Source organism: Manacus candei, unplaced genomic scaffold (assembly GCF_025592945.1).
Source record: "Manacus candei isolate 608988 ecotype Guabito, Panama unplaced genomic scaffold, ASM2559294v1 h1tg000047l, whole genome shotgun sequence".
Lineage (NCBI taxonomy): Eukaryota > Metazoa > Chordata > Aves > Passeriformes > Pipridae > Manacus > Manacus candei.
Window position 1 is genome coordinate 7,659,086 of NW_026138095.1, and position 19,108 is coordinate 7,678,193.

The 19,108-nt window shown below is 58.1% G+C and overlaps 1 protein-coding gene across 2 annotated transcripts; it reads right to left on the reverse strand.

The window, feature by feature from the left end:
* Positions 1-964: 964 nt before the first annotated feature.
* On the reverse strand, positions 965-11,541 carry ST6GALNAC2 (ST6 N-acetylgalactosaminide alpha-2,6-sialyltransferase 2). 2 transcript variants are annotated; one of them, XM_051797871.1, is made up of 10 exons: positions 11,159-11,541; positions 5,662-5,742; positions 5,484-5,541; positions 4,710-4,884; positions 3,799-3,964; positions 3,575-3,713; positions 3,305-3,408; positions 3,068-3,151; positions 2,395-2,494; positions 979-2,203 (listed from the first exon to the last, which is right to left on the reverse strand). In XM_051797871.1, exons 1-10 carry the CDS (start codon positions 11,281-11,283, stop codon positions 2,036-2,038), a joined length of 1,200 nt encoding a protein of 399 aa, XP_051653831.1. In that variant the 5' UTR covers positions 11,284-11,541; the 3' UTR covers positions 979-2,035. The 2 variants fall into 2 exon arrangements, with proteins under 2 accessions (XP_051653830.1, XP_051653831.1); XM_051797870.1 differs by lacking the exon at positions 11,159-11,541 and having other exon boundaries at positions 965-2,203; positions 5,662-6,252.
* Between the last annotated feature and the right edge of the window lie 7,567 nt (positions 11,542-19,108).

The window sequence follows — 19,108 nt, forward strand, 5'->3', positions numbered from 1 at the left end:
CAAAGACTTCAGTGTGTGCACATGCTCAAAGTTGAAGAAAAGCAATTCCTGGGGACAAAATTACTTATGGCTAAGCCAGGTCTGGTGACAGAAACGGTTCTTGTGGTCTGCTTGGGAGCTCAGAGATAAGGGGGTGAGAGGCAGTAGTAGAATCATTAGGTTCATCTGATGGTAAGTCCTTAAAACTCCAGTGTTAGGCTCCACCCTGGGCTGGGAAACCTCCCTTTTTTGAGAAGGAAGATCCATGGTGTGGTTCTGATGTGCACAAACAGCTCTGCCCATGAGCTGGATGATTCCAGGCAGGATGCTGTCCTGGGACAGCACTTCCCTCTAAAAACCCTGCTCTTCCTGCCCTGTGTCTCAAGGTGCTGCTGATGTCACCTGAGGTTTGGCCAGAGCTGGTCTGAGGAGGTTTTGGAGCGTCTTGGGCAGGTGATGTGAGGATCAGGCTCATTCTTGTCATGAAAGAGGTTTTTGCTGAGTGCTTGGGAACACAAAACAGGCCTAACAGGCTGCTGTGGTACCAGTGTGAGGTGGCTCTGATGGGAACAAAGGTTAATTTGAGACGTGGGAACACAAGGTGGGCCCCAAGCTAGAGATTACATCTGAAGCAGGCTTGGAGCCTAACCTTCTGTAGCTGAACCAGCTGGAAACAGCCTGCGTGGGAGCTTGAGGGGGTTTGGAGGTTCCCTGGCTCATGGCCAGGGTATCTTTTGCCATCTCTGTACAGCAACCTCATACAGCAAATAGCATTCCAAGTGGAAAAGGGCCATGCTCTGAGCTACCAGGGCCTCCCTGCCAGCCCAGATCTTCGTGATTAAACCTGCCCCCATCCCCATCAGCCTCGGGGGCTGTTCCCCAGTCAAGGGTTCACTCTACTACCTGCTACTGCTCTGCTGCAGGAGGGAGGGAGGGTCTCACCCCCACCCACTTCATCAAAACAACAGAAACAGGCATTAAAGAAAACAACCATTCAACATTTATGTGATTACACAAAGTGGGGAAGTGTCTTGGGTTACAGTGCTCTGTATCCACCCTCCAGCTGGAGGAGTGTCCCCCGTGGGTCTCCCTGAGCAGAGCTGGTTCAGGACCTTCACCTCCCTGGGGCTTTAGGGAGGAAATTAAAGAGTGATGATCACTTTTGACTCACCTGGCATGGGACTGCCTCTCAAAGGGCACCACAGCCCTGGGTCCCTGTGCAAGAAAGGCCCAACAAACTCAGTGCCACACGTGTGGCTTCAGTCCAGTGTCACCTCCGGGCTGCTCAGGGGCCGGACACATTCCTGGTGTCCCAGCTGAGCTGAGCTGCTGTGACCCTACTCTTAGCTGATGGCTTTTAAAACCCTTCCTTGTCTGAAAACACCAGACCTAGAGAAGGGGTCAGTGACGGGGCACGCTGTGTGTCTGTCACAGGAGAGGGCAGCCACACCCCCTGTCTGTGCCACTGATCACAGAGACAAACAGATCCTTCTGGAAGGCAGCACACACCAACAGAGCTGGCTGCAGCTGGGGCTTTCTGCAGTCTAGGAGAGGTGCTCTCCAAACACACCACCACCTCATCAGCTGGACGATCTGGTCTCTAGTCCACAGATTCATCCTGCCCATTGTGCCACCACGGTGATGAGCACTTGAGCTGGAGCACGATGGCAAGGTGTTTTCCAGCAACTCCAGCATCCTCTTCCAGCACCATCCTGCCCCTCCTGGGCTCCACAGGGGCCACTGCTGCCCCGCAGCCATGTTCATGGGGCTGGCAGGTCACAGCCACGTGCTGTGGTGCTTCTTGATGCCCCAAAGGCCATGTTCAATCACACTGAGCCTTGAAACATTTCAGGAGATCCCTGAGGAAAGGCAACATTTCTCTACCAGCTTCAGCTTCCCCCTTACCCTCACACCACTGCCAGCTGCAGTGTGGCAGGTCTGCTCCACGGGCTGGCCAACCAGCTGGGGAGAGCCCTCGGGAGAGAGAAGGTGGCCCTCGGGAAAGAGAAGAGCCACAGGAGTCCTTGGACTTGCCCCTGTGGGCAACCTCCCGGCCTCACCGCTGGTAGAGGGTGATGATCCCGGCCCGGTGCAGGCTCCTCCACAGTGCTGCCTCCAGCATCATGTCATGGTTGGCATAAAACACCAGAGGTTTCTTCTCCACCTCGTAATAATGGTCTGAGAACTGCTCGTAGTTGGCAGTGATGAACCCGTAGGCACTGACCTGTGGGGAGGGACAGACAAAGGATAGGGTCAGAGCTCTACTTCAGGTGGTCCATTCACCACCACCACCCTTCCAGAGGGCATGTAGGACAGCCACCAGGACAGGCTGGTCCCCACCAGGAGCCCCACAGCAGCCAAAAGGGGGGGAAATCCCCTTGTCTCCAGCAGGAAGGTGATCCCGTGGCCTCTTACCTGGTCGCAGGTGTGGAGCGCGGTGAGGAGCATGAGGGCACCCGTGCTGGGCATGTAGAGGGAGCTGTACTGGGTGTTCAGGATCTCTGATCGCAGGAACCTGGCAGTGGACATGGCAGAGGTGGGGGGTCACAGCTGGCATGGCACCACAGCCCCCAGACCTGCACCCATCCAGCCCCCACCACGCACTGGGTGATGCCAGGCTCAGGTAAGGCAGGAGCACCGAGTGAAACACAGGACTGGGGTGGATTCTCTGGTGACTGCTACTAAGGCTGAGCTCATTTGCTGCAGGTTGGTAAAAGGCACCTCTCTGCTGTTTGGAATCACCCCAACCCAGATGCCTGCTTTCGTGAGAGGCAGGAAAAAACACTCCTGTTGGACCCTACCTCTGCTCCTGTTAGACTGGGACAAAATGTAATTTATTTTGGGGAATGGGAGCCAGGTGAGCACAGAGAGGTGTAGGAGGGGATGTGAGCTGTGCTGCAGTGAGCAGGAGCGGCAGGGCAGAGGTGCCTCAGCCTTGTCTGCAAACAGCAGGGCAGAGGTGGCTCCATTGTCTGGGGAGGACTGGGAACACACTTTGATGCTGAGCAGCCACTGGTCCATACTGGACAGAGCTCTGCTCCAGCCTGGAGCAGAGCTGAACAGCAGCCACCATCCTCATCATCCTCACCTTGCTGTCAGGTACTGCAAGAAATCAGGATGCAGCAACTTGAACTTCTCTGCAGATGCCTCCGGTCCAAAATACTTCTGTGGCCTGCAGCAGGGCAAGGAGAAGGGCAAAACTGTGTCACAGGAGTCCTGGAGCTACTTGGGGTTTGTCCCAGCAGGGACAGATATTGGGGTGAGGGCAGGCAAGTCATGCCTGCATCATTGGAGGTGCTGGGGGGCCTTTTGGGGGGCTACTCACTCATCCCCCTTGTCCGAGCCCTCGGCCACTGGGCTGCCCTGGATGGCCGATCTCAGCATGACGTAGTCCCGCACATCCGAGGGGATGAAGATGTACTTCAGGTCCTGCAGTGGGGGCACAGATGTGGCACTTGGAGGGGCTTAACAGGGCAGTGCCCATGCAGGCTGGCAAGGGCTGAGGGCTCCCGAGACAGGGAGAAGGTTTGGCGGGCAAGCCCAGCCTCAAGGGACAATTCGGGACCACGTGCCCAGCAAGCCCTCAGGGTGTCACCTTGGCCTGGGGGATCCGGGTGAAGCCGTACTCCTCGTAGGCGATGAGGGAGTTCTTCATGGTGTTCACCGTGAAGCCGTAGAAGGAGACCTTGGTGCCCACGTCCTCCTCGAAGCCTTTGATGACGGCGCCGTTGATCCTGCGGGAAAAGCGCAGGACACGTGTCCAGGGCTGGACCCTCCCCAGCACCCACAGCCCCAACCCTGCCCGGGACCCGCGCGCACCTGAAGACCAGGTCGTGTGCGTCGATGGCCTGGCCCTGCCGCGAGCCGTTGAGGATTCCACCGTTTCCCACCACGGCACAGCGGACACAGCCCCCGGGGAGGGCGGCCCTGTCGAAGAGGTGCCTGTTGGCGGAGGCGTTGAGGAGCCGGAGGGTGCTGCCCACCACTGGAATGGAGCAGGACGGGAGCGGTCAGTGAGGAAAAGGTGTGTCAGCCCACGTGAGCACAGAGCACATGCAGGAGCAGCACACTAAACTCACACCATCCCTGTGCAGGAGAGGGGCCTAAAGGTGGGATATGGGGACCCCCGGGCTCTCCCAGGCTTTGTGTCACCCTTTCCCAGCTCCCCTCGCCATGGTTCTAACCCTGCTCCAAACAGCAGCACTCAAGGCCGTGCAAGGCACAGGGTCACATCCAGACATCTCCAGCCCCAGCCTTGCTGATGCTGCTGCCTGTGCTGGCCATATCCTCTCCTCACAATATCTCTTTGCAATGGCCACCAGTTCACTCCCCCCTGCTGTCCCCAGCACTTCCCAGCCCAGGGACTGAAGCTGGTGGCTGACAGGGAGAGCAGAGCGTGGGTTTGGGGTGGGAAGGGAAACAATCTCCATCCACAACAATGGAGCGGGTTGTCCAAGCTCCTCCGGCCCCAGTTAATAATCATGCACACACTGGAGCTTTTATTCAGGGAAAATGTCACAAGATGCAGCAAGAGGCCTTTGCAAAGCCATGCCCTCCACCCCGTGCCCCAGTAGGTGGAGTGGGGAGAGATCAAGGTCCCTGGCTCCTTCTGCCTTCTCTGCCTGTCTCATGTCACCAGTCCCTTCTGCTGGGTCCCCGAGCCCCTTGAGCTGCCTCACATCCCCAAATCACCCCATCAGCTGTGGCCCCCATCCCAGCTGGGTCTGTACCTGCAAGGGACAAGCCTTGCCAGCCGTAGGGGACGTGTCGTGTCCTCAGCCTGTTCCAGGTCGCTGGGGTGAAGTGCTGGTCCCACATCAGCACAGGGGTGTCGAAGCGGAAGATCTCCCCAAACTTGGGGTCTGCCTTGGCTCTGGCCATCACTGAGTGCAGGCAGGTGCTGGGCTGGGAGAGAGGAGGACCCAGCTCAGCCTCCAGCCTGGGTCTGCCACCCCTCAGCAGGCACCAAGGAGAGGACAAACCCAGGGACAGAAACGCTCCTTGTCCATCACATGTTCTGCTGGGTCACCCAGGCAGGGCACTGCCCCGTGCCTTGGTTTGCTGCTGCAAAACACCCTGTGGCACCCAGCTCAGTGGGGCTGGGGGCAGCAGAGGTTACAGGGTCAGTTGAGGGTGTGAAAGATTCAGCACCTTCAGGTGTGGGTACCCCATTGAAGGGCTCTGCTGTATGAGAACAGTCCCAGCACCCAAGAATGGTCCCCCCAGAGCCTGGGTCCATCCTCATGAGTCTCCAGCCTGGTCTGGTGGACCGGGAGTCACAGGGTTGGAGGGAGTGGGTGATGCTAGCTCCAACTTTCACATTAGGGAATGGCAGTAGGGAGGCCTGGGGAGACCCATTTGTGTGGATGGAAAAGGTTGCTCTCCCCTGCAAACCCCTTCCAGAGGATGCTGCTCCTCCTTCAGCTTCCCCACACAGCCCTTCTACCGACAAAACCCAGCACAGAGGGACACCACAGACATAACTGTGCAGTGCTAATGATTACCTGCTGCCTGCTGGGCTCGGGCTCCTCCAGCTCCGCAGAAGGCTTGAAGGAATTCCCACTGGAGTGGGGGAAATATATGGCAGAGTTAAAAATCCATCACTTGGGCACTGGGGCACCCCACAGTGGGCATGGGGCTCCCAGCTCACGCCAGGATTGCTGGACACCTTTCCCTCCTTACCTCTCCGAGCTGCCTCCAGGGGCCCATCTGCGGTGTGGGGTCCCCGACGGGGCCAGGACCAGCGGCTCCGGCTGCAGCAGGCTGGGACGAGACAGTGGGGGCTCAGCTGAGGAGGTGACACTGAGCACCCCAACACCCCCACACCTGTGACAGCCATAGGGCAGGACCATGTCCCCTCCACTTGTCTCCCCTCCACCACTGCCTGCGCCCACCCATCCCTGTCTGTGTGTCCCTCTGCAAGGGGAAAACCACGGACGTGCAAAATACGGGGCTTTTGCAAAAAGCAGCTGCTGTCTCCTCATGGGTCCCACCTCCAGGAGCCCCACACACCAAAAATCACACCCAGCCCAGCCTGCAGCCTTGGGGGAATCCTGCTGAGACCACCCTGTCTCTTCCCACCGTCTCATCATTCCCGAGTCCAAGTTAGACAAGGCTGGGGAAAGCTGGACAGGCCAGCAGGACACTTTTAGTTGTTACACTTGGAGAAGCAATCAGCAGCCAGGGTCTGCAGGCTCTTGGGGTATATGGGACCTCATCTGCCATGGGGGCAGCTGGAGCACGCCCTCATCCTTCATTTAGCACTGGGAGACAAAGGCCAGGGCAGCCCACCCCGAGCAATCCGGGATACCCTGAGCCCCAAGGGGCCAGGAAGAGCTGACCCAGCCCCCCAGGGGGAACTGGGGCTGGGGGCAGCCTGGCAAGCAGGAGGTGGGAGCCCACCGGAGGGGAACAGGCTCCCATTCATCCCCGCACAGAAAGGCCCTTCAGAGCCCCCCGGCGCTGCCGCCAGCCCAGCCAGCAGGTGCTCAGCCCAGAAGGGAGGTATTGTGGAGGAGACAAGGGCCCCTTGTTATGGGATCTGTGCCTGGGAGCCCGGGGACAGGTAGAGGCAGGTGGGGAGCGGAGCTCTGCCTCCCCCCCGGCCCCCGCCGGCGCGACACTGCTGGGCAGGGCAGGCATTGGGTTTCTGTCCCTGCCACGGCCCCTGTCAACACCAACAGTGCCCACAGCCCTGCCCAGGAGTGGATCCAGACCTGTTTGCCACCCAAACCCTGCTCTGAGCCACCCTGGGGGTACAGCATGACATGGGGGTCTGGCACTGGGGGCTGGAGCATCTCCCCAGGTGAGGATGGGGAGGCAGTGCCCAGCAGGGTTTAGTCCAAGCTCCTTCCTTGCACCATCCCAGCATGGCCAGCTCCAGGCAGGGGATGCTGACGGGGAAGGTGTCTCTCTGTGCAGAAAGCTGAGCCCTGCCAGCAGGGCAGGGCAGCTTTTTAGATCAAGCCAGGGCATCTTGCCTTGGTGTCCCATGGAAAAGCAGGTCCTCAGCAGGAGCAGAGCCCTGTAAAGCCCCCACCACTCGAAACACAATGCTACAGCCCAGGGGTCAGCAGAGTGTGACCCCCACCTCTCCTTGCAGACAACCAGCTCATTCCTGAGGCTCATCCTGGGATCACCTGAGCTGACAGAGGAGGGAAGGAAAATCCCCAAGAGGGGTCCATCAAGGTGAGACTGAGCCATCCCAGGGAGATGCTGGAGCTGCAGCTTTCTGCAGAGCCTTTCTGGGGTATCCCTGCAAGGATCCAACTAACCCCAGTCTGACCAACCTTGCCTGTTCCCTTGGCTTGCAAAGGGGAGCACAGGGTCTGTGCACAGGAAGGTCAAAAACTGTACCAGACCTGGTGGTTACACTGAAGGCTGCTCTTTCATTCCAGGTACCAACAGCACACCCATCACAGCAAAGCTCACCCACACAAGTGTCTCACAGGAGCTACCAGGAGATCCCTGGATGCCAAGTCAGCTCAGCCAGGGCAAAGTGCCCTGGGATCCAGGGAGCTCACCCCAGCCCTGCCTGCTGCCTCCATCTCATGATGCAGGCAATCCCCAGCCCAGGTGCCTCACCAGCTGGAGCTTATCAACACTACCACCACCCAACCAACAGACCAACAGAAACCTCTCTGCTCCAAACCCAGAACAGGTTTGCACTGAACTCCCTGCATGCAAAGCCCCTGGGTTGGCCACACACTCGTTTCCTGGCTGCAGAAGTGCAGCTCCCCAGCAAATCCCAAAGTTGTTACCCTCACTCACACATCCAGGCTTGAGCTGCAGCCAAACAGCCTCTCCCAACCCCACCACCTCCCTATCCCTTCCTATCATGCTCACGAGGCTCAGCTGCACATCTCTGCCCACCCAGACCCTCCCCAGCTCTCCAAGTTCTCCCACTCTTGTTTCTTGGTACAGACAGACCCCTCCGTGGCTCACCCCAGTGCCTGCAGGACAAGGCAAAGCCCCGGACACTGGCAATGGGAGGGTGCTGTGCTACTTTCTGGGGTTCCAAGGATGCTGTGGGAGCTCTGAGGGGCTCAGTCCACATGTACCCAGGTGGGCACAGCCAGCCTGACAGGTTGGCTCCTGATGATGTTCCATGGAAGCTGGGACCCACCTCCACTCATGGCCAGAAACAGTGGGTGGCACTTGCTCCTCATTTCTTGCAGGACTTGTGCTGAACTGATAAACCAGTGCCAGCACCTCCCTGCACTCACATCCTAGCTGTGGGTGCTGGAGCCAGCTTCCCAGGAAAGCCACTGCCCAAACCCTGCCAGGAAGGGCGTGGGGCAGCTGGTCCCCCACCAGAAAGCAGATCAGTGGCATGAAGGGGAGCCAAGCGCTTTGACGTCACCCGCCAGGATGTGGTGAAGCACCTCGTGATGCTTGGTTGACTCAGAAGATGACAACGCTCCCCAGGACCAACAGATGCACAATGGGGCTCTGGGAAGGAGTGGCTCTGGCTGCCCCAGCACTGGCAGTGGCAGCAGAGCCAGCCAGGCTGGGTGCACTCCCTCACCATCTGACTATTCACAAACGTGACATTTTTGGTCCAAGGCCATCCTTCAATTCCGGAAGATAACACTGTGTGCGAGTGTTGTGAGCACACACACTGGCCTTATCTTCAGAAAACACTCCCAGGGCCCCACGTTTGAGGGAGCCAAAGTAACAACAAGAACCTGCTCTTGGAGGCATTTGCTCCATCCTGCTGTGAAGGGCTGAGCTCCAGGAAGCATCTTTCCCTGGTGTAGAGCTGGAGAAGCACAGAAAGGCTGGGCAGAGCTCAGTGCTCTTCCTGTTAGCCCTAACAATAAAGCCACAGGCAGAGCTGGCAGCTCACCAGTGAGGTTTGGGAGAGATGGACAGGCAGGGATTGTGAGTGGGATAGGGCTGTGCCCAGCCAAATCCTGGAGGCTCCAGGGATTCAGCTCCCTTCATCCTTGTGTGGCTGGCTCTGGGGGGACGAGGGCATTTCACCCATCTCCATAGGACCTCAGAGCTGCCACCAGCTCTGGGCTGAGCTGGAAGAGGACTTGGCACTGCTGTGGGTATCTGGTCCTGGGGTGATCTGGTGCTGGCAGCAACCACCATCCATCAGGGGATCAGCTTCCCTCTACCCCTCTTTGTCCTGTCCATCTGCATGGGGGCACTGCTCACACAAACCTCCCCACAAAATGTGGTCACCTGCACCCACACGTGAGCACCCTGACCCTCCCGTGCTGGCAGGCAGAGCGGGAGGTGAGTGCTCTGTGGTGGCACCTCAGCCTGTGGAACGCTGGCCATCCCGGTTCCACCTCCGGACTCGGCCCCACATCCGTTGGCAGAGCTGATTCCTCCAGTGCACAGTTCAGCCTGGACGAGCAGCAGTCATAGGGCATCATGTTTATAAACACAGGGAATCGGAGCCAACAGGACCCACTCATTTGGGTTTAGCTTTAGAGGTTGGATTGAAGCCAAGAGGAGAGTCCAGGAGAGATTTAGAGAGCAGGTCAGCTCTGTGTTACCTCACCCTGGGCTCCTCTCTGGGGCTGGATGAGCTGACCCTTGGTCCCATCAGTCATGGGGCTGGAGCCCAGGCTGGCTTTGCTGGGGAGGTGACCTGGAGCAGGTCCAGGCAGGGTTAGGAAGTGGCAGACTGACATGTGGTGGGGAGAACCCACTCCTGTCTTCCATCTCATGGCTTTCCTCCACACCCTGGTTTGGGGTTGAGCCATGGTTCCTGTGCCAAGGCACAGCTTGGTTTCCATTCCTAGCTCCAGAGTGGTGTCTGGGCACGTTCTGCTGCCCTCATGGGCCTCAGTTTCCCCTCTCATGGACATCAAGCTCTTTGTGGGGAGCTGCCCTGCACCCCGGCTGTGACATGCCCCCAGCACTGTGTGGTTCCAGCTGACACTGCACAGCCAAGGGTGGACACAGCCAACCTCTGCCCAAACTGCTGGGGATACTCCTGCTCCACAAGCCCAGCAGGGGAGGGAATCTCTGCCTTGGGCAAGATGGGATCGGGCAAAGAGAGCCCCCAGCTACCAGCTGGGGAAGAGGCAGCATCTGGACCCCAGGGCAGCCCATCCAGCTCCATCCCCAGCAACTCCCAGAGCAAATCTGTCTGCCCTCAGCTCACCCTGTGCAGGACCAGCTCCAGTCCTCACAGCAACCCCCATTCCCGGGCAGCACCCGGGCAGCTGGGCTCTGTCACACCGAGGGCACCCAAGAGCACCCAGGAGGAGGTGAGGGACACCCACAGCGCTCTCCTGGCACATCACCCGGTGCTGCGGGGCAGAGGGCGGCTGGTCCCGCAGCCCAAGCGCTGTGCAGGCTCCCTCACCCCCTGCCCACTCACCCACGCTCCCCGGGGCTCCCTGGGGAACCCCAGCACTCCATCCCTCGGCACCGCGGAGGCTCAGGAAGGGGCTCGGGGAGGTTGGAGGACGCAGGGAATGCAGACGAAGAGGGATTGCAAACTGCTGGAGTTTGGGAAACGCTGCAACCCTGAGAGTTTGCGAGCCGTGAGGCGCAGTCCGGGGATCCAGGGGGGCAGCCCGGGGGATCCGAAAGGGTTGGGGGGCAGCCGTGCCCTGCCCCTGCTATGGGGGGGTGGGTCCAGTGCAGCTCCATGGGGGCCAAACCTCCCCCAGGACAATCAGCTCGGATCTTCCATGAGCCCAGCGGGGACACGCGGGGCTCGCAGCGGGTTTCACAGAATCACAGAACCACAGAATATGCTGAGTTGGGAGGGACCCACAGGGATCACCGGGTCCAGCTCCCAGCCCTGCACCTGGGTTTGGTGGGCAGCTGAAGGGGGTGTGATCCTGCCCGGGGTGCGCAGGACCCTCAGCAGCCCCTGGACCCAGCAATGGTTTCTTTGCACTGTGATGGGCTGCACCCACGTGGGGACCCCTGCAGACCCCCACGGCCCCGGGGTCCCCCTCTGGGCACCCCTGGGCTCGGCTGGCGGCCGTGGGCAGGAGCCGGTGCTCGGGATTCCTCGGAGCGGGGCAGAGCCTGCCGCGAGCACATTTTCCAAAACACCCAACGACCGGGGGGCACAGCTGGAAGAACCCGCCCTAAGGGCTCACTCGGGCACCCCAATTCCCCATCCCAGAGCATGGCACCTCTTGCTGAATTTACACATCCCTGCCTCCCACCCCCCTCCCCATTCCCCGTCCCCCCGTACCTGGCTATGATCCTCTGGCTGGTGGGCGACTCCACCGTAGTGTAGTAGTGAGTGTAGAGGAGCAGAGAGGATGTTAAACCTGCCAGGAGCAAAAGGCAGAGCCTTTTCCAGTGTGGGGACCCCATCCCGAGCACTTCGACCGCTGGAGTCGCGCAGGCGAGCGGCAGCGTGGGAGCCGTCCCAGGCACAAAACTTCCCAGCCCCTCTCCTCTCCCCTCCCCTCCTCTCCTCTCCCAGCCCGGTGGGCGCGGACACCGCTATGTCCTGGCTCCGTCCTGCCCTGGGTGCCCAGCTGCACCTCGGAGCAGGCTGGGATATTCCTCCGGAGCGGTGGGAGGAAGGGTGTGAGCCGGAGGGAGGAGGCACCAGGCTGACTGGTTCAGACTTGCTGAGCAAAAAAAGCACTTTTGAGCTGCTTTTTCTCCGCGCTGGGGGATTAAACATTCACCCAGACCAGCAGGGAAATGCGATTTTTTTTTTTTTTGCCTCTTTTTCATGCCACCCACCCACAGCTCCCAAACACGGTTCTCCTTTCTGTAACTTTCCTGTGCGACTGAAAACACGTGCGTTCACCGCCGGCTGCTTCCCAAGCGGCAGCACCCACACCCCACGGTGCCACCCCCGAGCGAGTCCGCGGGTTATTTTATGCTTATCAGAAGCTCCAGGCTCTGAAGTCAAGCCGGGCTCCCACCCTGGGACGCACCCGCGCCCGGCCGCTCGCTGGTTAATCCGCCACGAGGGAGAAAATGTGGGGGGAAAGGGGAAAAGGGGGGAGAGTTCTGGGGTGCTGCCCCCGGCCCCGCTCGGGCTGAACGCATCGCTCACCCACACTGTGTGTTTGCAGCAAACAAAACCGTTCGGAGCTCTGTGGCAAGTTCGACAAAGAGTTTGGGCTGAGGGAAAGGCGAAACGTGTTTGGAGGGATTGGGAGGAAATTTGCATTAATTATTTTGGCGTTTACGGGAAGGACGTGCTTCAGTTTCTTTTTTGAAAGAATATTTCGATGGTTTTTATAGTTAAACTCTGAAAGAACCAGCCCTGAGAACTCAAGGATATGCATACCAAATGTTTGTTGCAGCGGGGGGGAAGGGACTCAGCAGGAAAACAAGCGTTTTCCATTGAACTGCAGGGATTTGGGGGGGGTTTGGGTTTTTAGGAAGTAACCAGACTCGGGGAACAGCAGGATGGGGAGTCCCATTGTGTCCGCGGCTCCCTGAGCACCCACATGTTGCTCCAGGTCGTCACACACCTCCAGCCTCTCCACAAATACCTGTTTTCATTATTCAGCCCCAAAACCCAGGACTAAACCCCATCCCTGCTCCTGAGTCCCACTGCACACCCCCAGGCTGGTGTACTCACAGCTGCATTTTCCCCGACACCCCTTTATCCCCCCAGATCCAACCACCCCCCACTCCCATTCCTGCCTGCCCAGACACGTTTCCAATGATGCTGCTTGTTCAAAGGAAGAATAAACACAAGAATAATTTTAATAAGAGCTTGTTTCAGTCTCCACTTGCTTCCATTATTGCAGGTCTCCCCATTGCCAGCCTTGGTCCTCTGGGAATTTTGGCTGTGTGGGAATGCACCGTGCTGACATCCATGAAGTGCCCAGCGTGCATCAATGGCAATGCAGGGGGCAGGTCTGTGCCCACAGCTGGCAGTGGTGGCACTGGGAGAGTGGGCACTGGACCTGGGACACCACAAGGGGATGGTGGCCAGGCTACTTTAAGGAAAACTTGCAGGGATCCATCCCTGCTGTCATGCAGGGACCGGGGGAGCCATGGCAGGAAGGTTGGCTGGGCACAGGGTGTCTTGGGGAAGGAGAGAGCAGGTAGGAAGCTGAAAGGACAGAACAGACCATCACCACTTGGACACACAGGGATGAAATCGAGCCTGAAGCTCAGCTGGAGCTAAAACTCCAAAAAGATGGGCGGGAAGAGGGGTTTACACGTGCCCTGGTAGCAAAGGGCAGCTCAGAGACATGGGGTGCACCAGTGGAAGGACTGGATGCGTTTTGCCTCTATCACTAAAGGTTGCTCCCAGCCCTCGGGAGTACTGGCATCATCTAGAGGACTCAGGCCAGCAGAGTGGGGTCAGGAGTCTGGGATCCTGCTCAGAGGTCCCCCCACCTGGAATCTGTCCTCACCTGGTGTGACTCAGGGTCTGCCTTGTTCACTCTCACCCACTGGATTCGCTCCCTGCGAGCTGGAGCTGTGGCTCACGTGCTCTTGACTCTGGCCCTTCATTAACTCCAGCTAATTATTACCAACTGCTCTCATAAGTCACAGGGGACATAGCAATTCCTGGCTGGAGATGGATGACCAATGGCCCAGAGGAAGTGACCTGCGGAAAGTCAGGAATTTGCCGTTCGGAAACATTTATGGCCCATTCATGTAAAATGCTGGTGGAGTGGCAGCTTCAAGGGCTGCAGGAACTGGTTTCTTCACATCGCTCCCATCCCTCTGTTTCCATGATATATGGGTTTCTACTGTTGGTTTTATTTTCAGCGGGGTGAAAATGAGATGCACAGTTCTTCATCTGCTCTACTTGTTTTGTGCTACAATGCATTTTGGACTATGCCCCAAAATTAAGTGGTGCTTAATTTAGAAGTTAAATAAGTGTGAAAAAACCTTTTAGGATGATAGTTGCCAAATAAAGATTAGGAAAAGAACATAAAAGAAATCACAATGAAAACCAGCAAGTATCATTTTTAGCCTGGGTTTTTTATTCCAGTGATTACTTCTTGGAAACAGAACCCAATCCCTCCACATGGCTTGAGAGTGTGAGAGGAGAATAAACACATTTTGCACCAGCTGGCTGTCGGCCACAGCTTGGTGGAGAAAAGTCTTGTGGTCTTTGCCACGGTGAACTGTCCAGCTGGGAGAAAGAGATCTCCAAAAAATCTCCTGGAGGATTTACATATCCAAATTTGCTCAGCGCGGGTCAGAGGTGCACTTAAGAAGGTGCCAAAAATCTGCTCATAAAACACGTCCCTGAAAATTCGAAGTCTGGACGCCGGGAGCAGGTTGCTGTGTCAGCCCTGCTGGAGAACGTGGGGCCATATGGCTGCCTGAGGAGGCACGGCCATCACATCATGAAAAATTCATCAGCAGATGTCCCGGGAGGCTGACGCAGGGGCCCCTTCCCGGCGGGGCGGGGAGGGCAGCGGGAGCACCTCGGCCAGACCTCCCCTCGCCAGGCTCCCTGCCTGGAGCACACAGGGTCACACACAGCACTGAGAACACACTGTGGATGCTCCCTGACACTCTCCCTGCTTGGATTCGTTGGTGCTACTGCAACCAAAGTCAGGAGGCGAGCGGGGAAGTGGCCACAGGGAGGATGCCTGGATGTGGGGTTGAGGGCAGGGCGGTGGCAGCGCTGGGCTGTGGGACCAGAGATGCTCAGGGCTGTGCTCAGCATCACCCCACGGCACCTGCAGCTCCAAGCAACAGGCTCTGCCCTTCTGCCCTGTGCACAACCCCACGCTGTGGGTGGGGAAAGGGGCTGGGGGTGCAGCTGTGCAGCCGAACTGAGCTGGGGTGCCCTTGTTCAGAGAAGGGCAACAAAGCTGGAGAAGGGGCTGGAGCACAAGTCTTGTGAGGAGCAGCTGAGGGAGCTGGGGTTGTTTAGCCTGGAGAAGAGGAGGCTCAGGGGGGTCCTTATCACTCCCTACAATTCCCTGAAAAGAGGTTGTAGCCAGGTGGGGGTCGGGCTCTGCTCCCAGGCAACAAGCAGCAGGATGAGAGGACATAACCTCAAGCTGTGCCAGGGGAGGTTTAGGTTGGACATGAGGAGGAATTTCTTCACATAAAGTCTGATTAGACATTGGAATGGGCTGCCCAGCGAGGTGGTGGAGGCACCGTCCCTGGAGGTGTTTTGAGAGAGACTAGTTGACATGGTATTGTCAGGTCACAGGTTGAACTCAATGATCTCAGATGCTGATCTTTGTGCCAGTGTGGCAGGATGTGGCCCATCAGGGAAACACAACCTTTAGTCCCCTCCTGCTCCTCCCCTTGTGGGGATGAGCCCTGGGCTGAGGTGCCAGGTCAGGACCTGGCAAGTGGTGGCAGGACTTGGCTTAGGTTGGCTCACGTTGGCTCCTCTTGGCGCTGCTGGGCCCAGCCCAGCTCTTATCACAGTGTCTGTGCATGGCAGAGCCCTTGGCCAGCCCTGGACCGCTGACCAGGGCCGAGATAAGCCAAACACACAGTTCAAAGGCCATCCCCTCTCTGCTGGCATGAGGCGACCTGTGAGGCTCTGGGCTATGCCCTGGAGGGGTGCAGAGCTGGAAAATTAGGGTGACAATGCAAACTGCTGCCTTCCCCCTTGCCAGCTCTGGACGAGGCAGAGCAGATGTGGTCTGATCCTGCCCTGTTCTTAGCAGGGCAATCAGTCCCCAAGGGCTTCCTAAAGCCATGTGGCCATGGGGACAGGCCAGGCTCCAACCCTAGAGCACACAGCTGGGGAGAGGGGACACCATATCTGAGTGTGGATGGGCACCAGCCCCTTATCCACCCACTTGTGTGGTCCCATCTGACACTGAATGGCTGCCATGGGAGGAATGGAGGGGGCGTTGGGATGTCCCCAGAGTGTTTTTCCAGGATTTACCACCCCAAGGGCTGGGTCAGCCCAAGCTGGGAAAGCCCTGCAGCACCCAAGCTCAGTCTGGTAGAGGAGCCTGGACTACCACAGCCCCTTGGCATGGGAAGCAGGGGCTGCTGTACCCCCCGGAGCTGTTTACCTGCAGGGCCCTGCCCCAGCACCTGGAGGGCTGACTGGCAGGTCAGCTGGTGCTTTTTGCACAACAAAGCCATGGGCTGCTCCTTTATCTTGTTCTCCCTCCCCTATTATCAATAGTTTTTCTGGTCCAACTGGATTTACCTGCTACCACATCCCCAAGAAAGGGAGAAGGTCCACACAGCGGGAGGTGAGGAGGGTGAACCCCCCACCCCTGCACACCCAAGGCCTGCCCCAAACCTCTCTGCAGTTGGGGAACATAAATAGCATCTGATAAGACACCAGCACAAGGCCTTTTGTGCTGACCTGGAGCAGGCACATGCCTCTGCTACACTCCCACAGCATCCAATCAACCACAGCAGCTCCAGAGTAATGAATCTGGAGGGAGCATCTGCTCCATGCCAGGAAGCTCTGGGTGCTCTGTGCCTCAGTTGCTTGCCTGGGAAGAGGAGAGACAGGAGTGATAGTCTGGATCATGGCACGAGGTTGCCTTGGAGCTGTGTGTGGCACACACAGTGGCTCCCTCTAGCACTTGCTTGGGTTTGGTCTTGGCTGCCAGCACTGGCAGGTACCTCAGACCCCAAGGTTTGTGTCTGTGAACACGCAGCAGGACGTGGTGGTGCCTGCTCCTGCTAGACAGGTGAGCAGTCACACTGGAAGAAGGAAGAGGTGGAAAGGAAGCAAAAGATTCGAAGCCCTGCCAGGAAGGTGACAGTGTGAGAGCTCCTGGGTGACAAGTGGCTTTGGTTCCTGCAACCTGGCAGGGAATATTTAGAGGCTGTGAACTCCTGGAGAACGCCAGGAGGAGTCAGGCACGGCTCTAATAACAACTCACGGTACTCACCAACAGCTTCTGAAAAAAGCAGGGCTGACACAAGAGCAGCTTCTGGACATGCTGAGACACAGTTGTGTATTCATTACCCAAATCAAACGTCTCTGTTTAAATCCTGCAGCCCCCGGAGCTCCTGGCTGTCAGCGGGGAATCCCCTGCTGGTCGCTGGCACTGGGTGAGGAGTCGCTGTGTCTGAGCACCCCGGGGGATGTCAGACCCAATCCCGCCGTCTGTCCCTCTGCCCGCGCTGCCTTCAGCTCCGTGTCGTGTTGCAGGAGCCGAGGCCACACCTTTACACACCTTGTGAGTGGCACTCACAGGTACCAAATCTCTGCTCCATGTCACCCTACATACCCCAGGGAGCCCCCGGGCCACAAATCCCGCGGGCAGGCGGGTGTTACAAAGCAGAGGACACTGGGGGACACTGGCGTGGTGCAGCGCGGGCAGCTGCAGGGCCGTGCATGGCACTAGGACACGATGCCAGACCTGGATGTACCAGCCTCGGCACCGTGCCGGCAGGTCCCTGAACAGCAGCTGCCACCTGGTGGCACAGGGACAATCCTGCTGCCCTGCCAGCCACAAGGGTGGGGACACTTGGGGTGGCCCTGCGCCCGGGCACTGGCTCCGTTGAGCTGCACTGAGCAGGCTGGGGCTACTCCGGCACAGTCCTGATTTTCCCCTGGGACACTCACCCAGCTGGGATCTCACCCAAGCCCCAGATCCTGGCTCTTGCCAAGGGTGCTCCAGCTGTATCTGCCCTGCACAGGTTTTGCTCCATTAGTTTGTGCCAGGACAGAAGCTGGCTGGGAAATGCCACCTCTGAGCCCCCTCAGCTTCCTGTGGCTGCTCTGGATCTGATGCCACAAGATCAAGTGGCTCTGGTGAGGCACAGCTGGACTTGTGCTGCAGGGCATGTGTCCTGGTGTGTGCCACACCTCAACCAGCCCACAGTGGGACAGGAGGTCTTGTTGCCAGGGGGGACAGGGGCAGAGCAAGGAGGTGAAGGGGACCACCAGGTCAGAGCGGCTTTCCTGGGATCAGAGATGATGTGACTTTGAGCTTGCTGGGAAACTCCAGAGCACAGCAAAGACCCTTCTCCAGCCAAAGTTATCCCTGATAACATCAAACTGTGATGACTGTGTTGAGAGGAAGGCCCGGAGGGAACAGATTCTGCTGGTGGGGAAAGCCTCCCGGGAAGTTTCCTTCCCTTGACTCTGGGAAGCCTCAGCACTGGGGAAAAGTGTGGGCTGGGGGCTGCCAGCCCATCCCCAAAGCCTCCTCACCCACGGGGGGATCCTTGTTCAGTGGGACTCAGCCCCATCCTGCTTCCCAGAGGAGAGGGAAACAAAAGAGGAGGAGGGGGAAGGGAAGGGTCTAAGAGAAACTTCTTCCAACTTGTCGGGAAGAGAAAAGCCCTATTCAGGCAGGAAGAATACCCGTGTGGAGCCGGTCACTAAGCAACCCGCAGCAATGTGGTAGGGCCTGAGGGACAGGCAAGGAACAAAAGTGTCTCACTGCCCACCCAGAGCCCCGGCAGGGAGAGCCTGCAGGGCCTGGGGACAGGGGACACGAGAGGTGCACAGCCTCCACGAGGGTCCAGAGCTCCTGGTGCAGGGGTTCCTCCTTGGTCAGCTCTGCAGGGTGACCAGCCTCCATCAGGCTTCCCCTTTGCTGCTCAGGAAGGATTTGAGGTCTGCTCCTGTGGCTCCCCATGGGCCTGGTGTTCACACAGGGCTACATCATTCCCAGCAGAGGCACAGTGCATTTTGGATAGCTCCCTGCTCCCACGGACACTGTGAGTGTTTGTGGGCAGAGCAGCTCAACGCAGGCTACACCCTCTCCCAGAGAAGCTGAATTCTGCATTTAGATTCAAAATGTGGGGGGCTGTCCTTTGCAAACAAGCTCAATGAGACATGATCAACTGCCTCTCGGCAGCACAAGGGAAAAGGGACAAAGGAAATCAAGCCTGACAAACCCTGCTGACAATCCCAGCTGAAATTCTTCCCTTGGGCTCCAGGGAGTCCCTGGAGACGCTGCTTCCCCATCTGAAATGCTGCAGAAATGGGAAAACACTCACAGACAGAGCAGGTCCAGAGACCAGCCAGTGTGCAGCTGGTTAACTCCAGGGAGATGCCCTGGACACTGGAAGTGGCTTTTTGTCTGCATAGTGTCACAGGGGGGAACATCCAGCCCTTCACACATTTGCCTTGAGCATCTGATACACTTGGAGAGGACAAACCTTCCTCAGAGAGGTGTTTGGCCAGCGCTGATCCCTGTCCTGCGACAGCCAGATGAACAAGTGGGGGATGCTCAGGTGTGTCCACACAAACTGCAGAGGTTCTAGAGATGGAGGTGATCTCAATAACCTTCAGCCCTGCCCT

Bases quoted from the DNA above. Each gene is read 5' to 3' on its own strand.
- ST6GALNAC2 (XM_051797870.1), bottom strand. From the start codon at position 6,071: ATGATGAGACGGTGGGAAGAGACAGGGTGGTCTCAGCAGGATTCCCCC. The intron at 4,885-5,483 runs GTAATCATTAGC...CCTCTCTCCCAG, and splicing joins CCGAGCCCAGCAGGCAGCAG to CCCAGCACCTGCCTGCACTC. The intron at 3,965-4,709 runs GTACAGACCCAG...GCTCCATTCCAG, and splicing joins GCAAGGCTTGTCCCTTGCAG to TGGTGGGCAGCACCCTCCGG.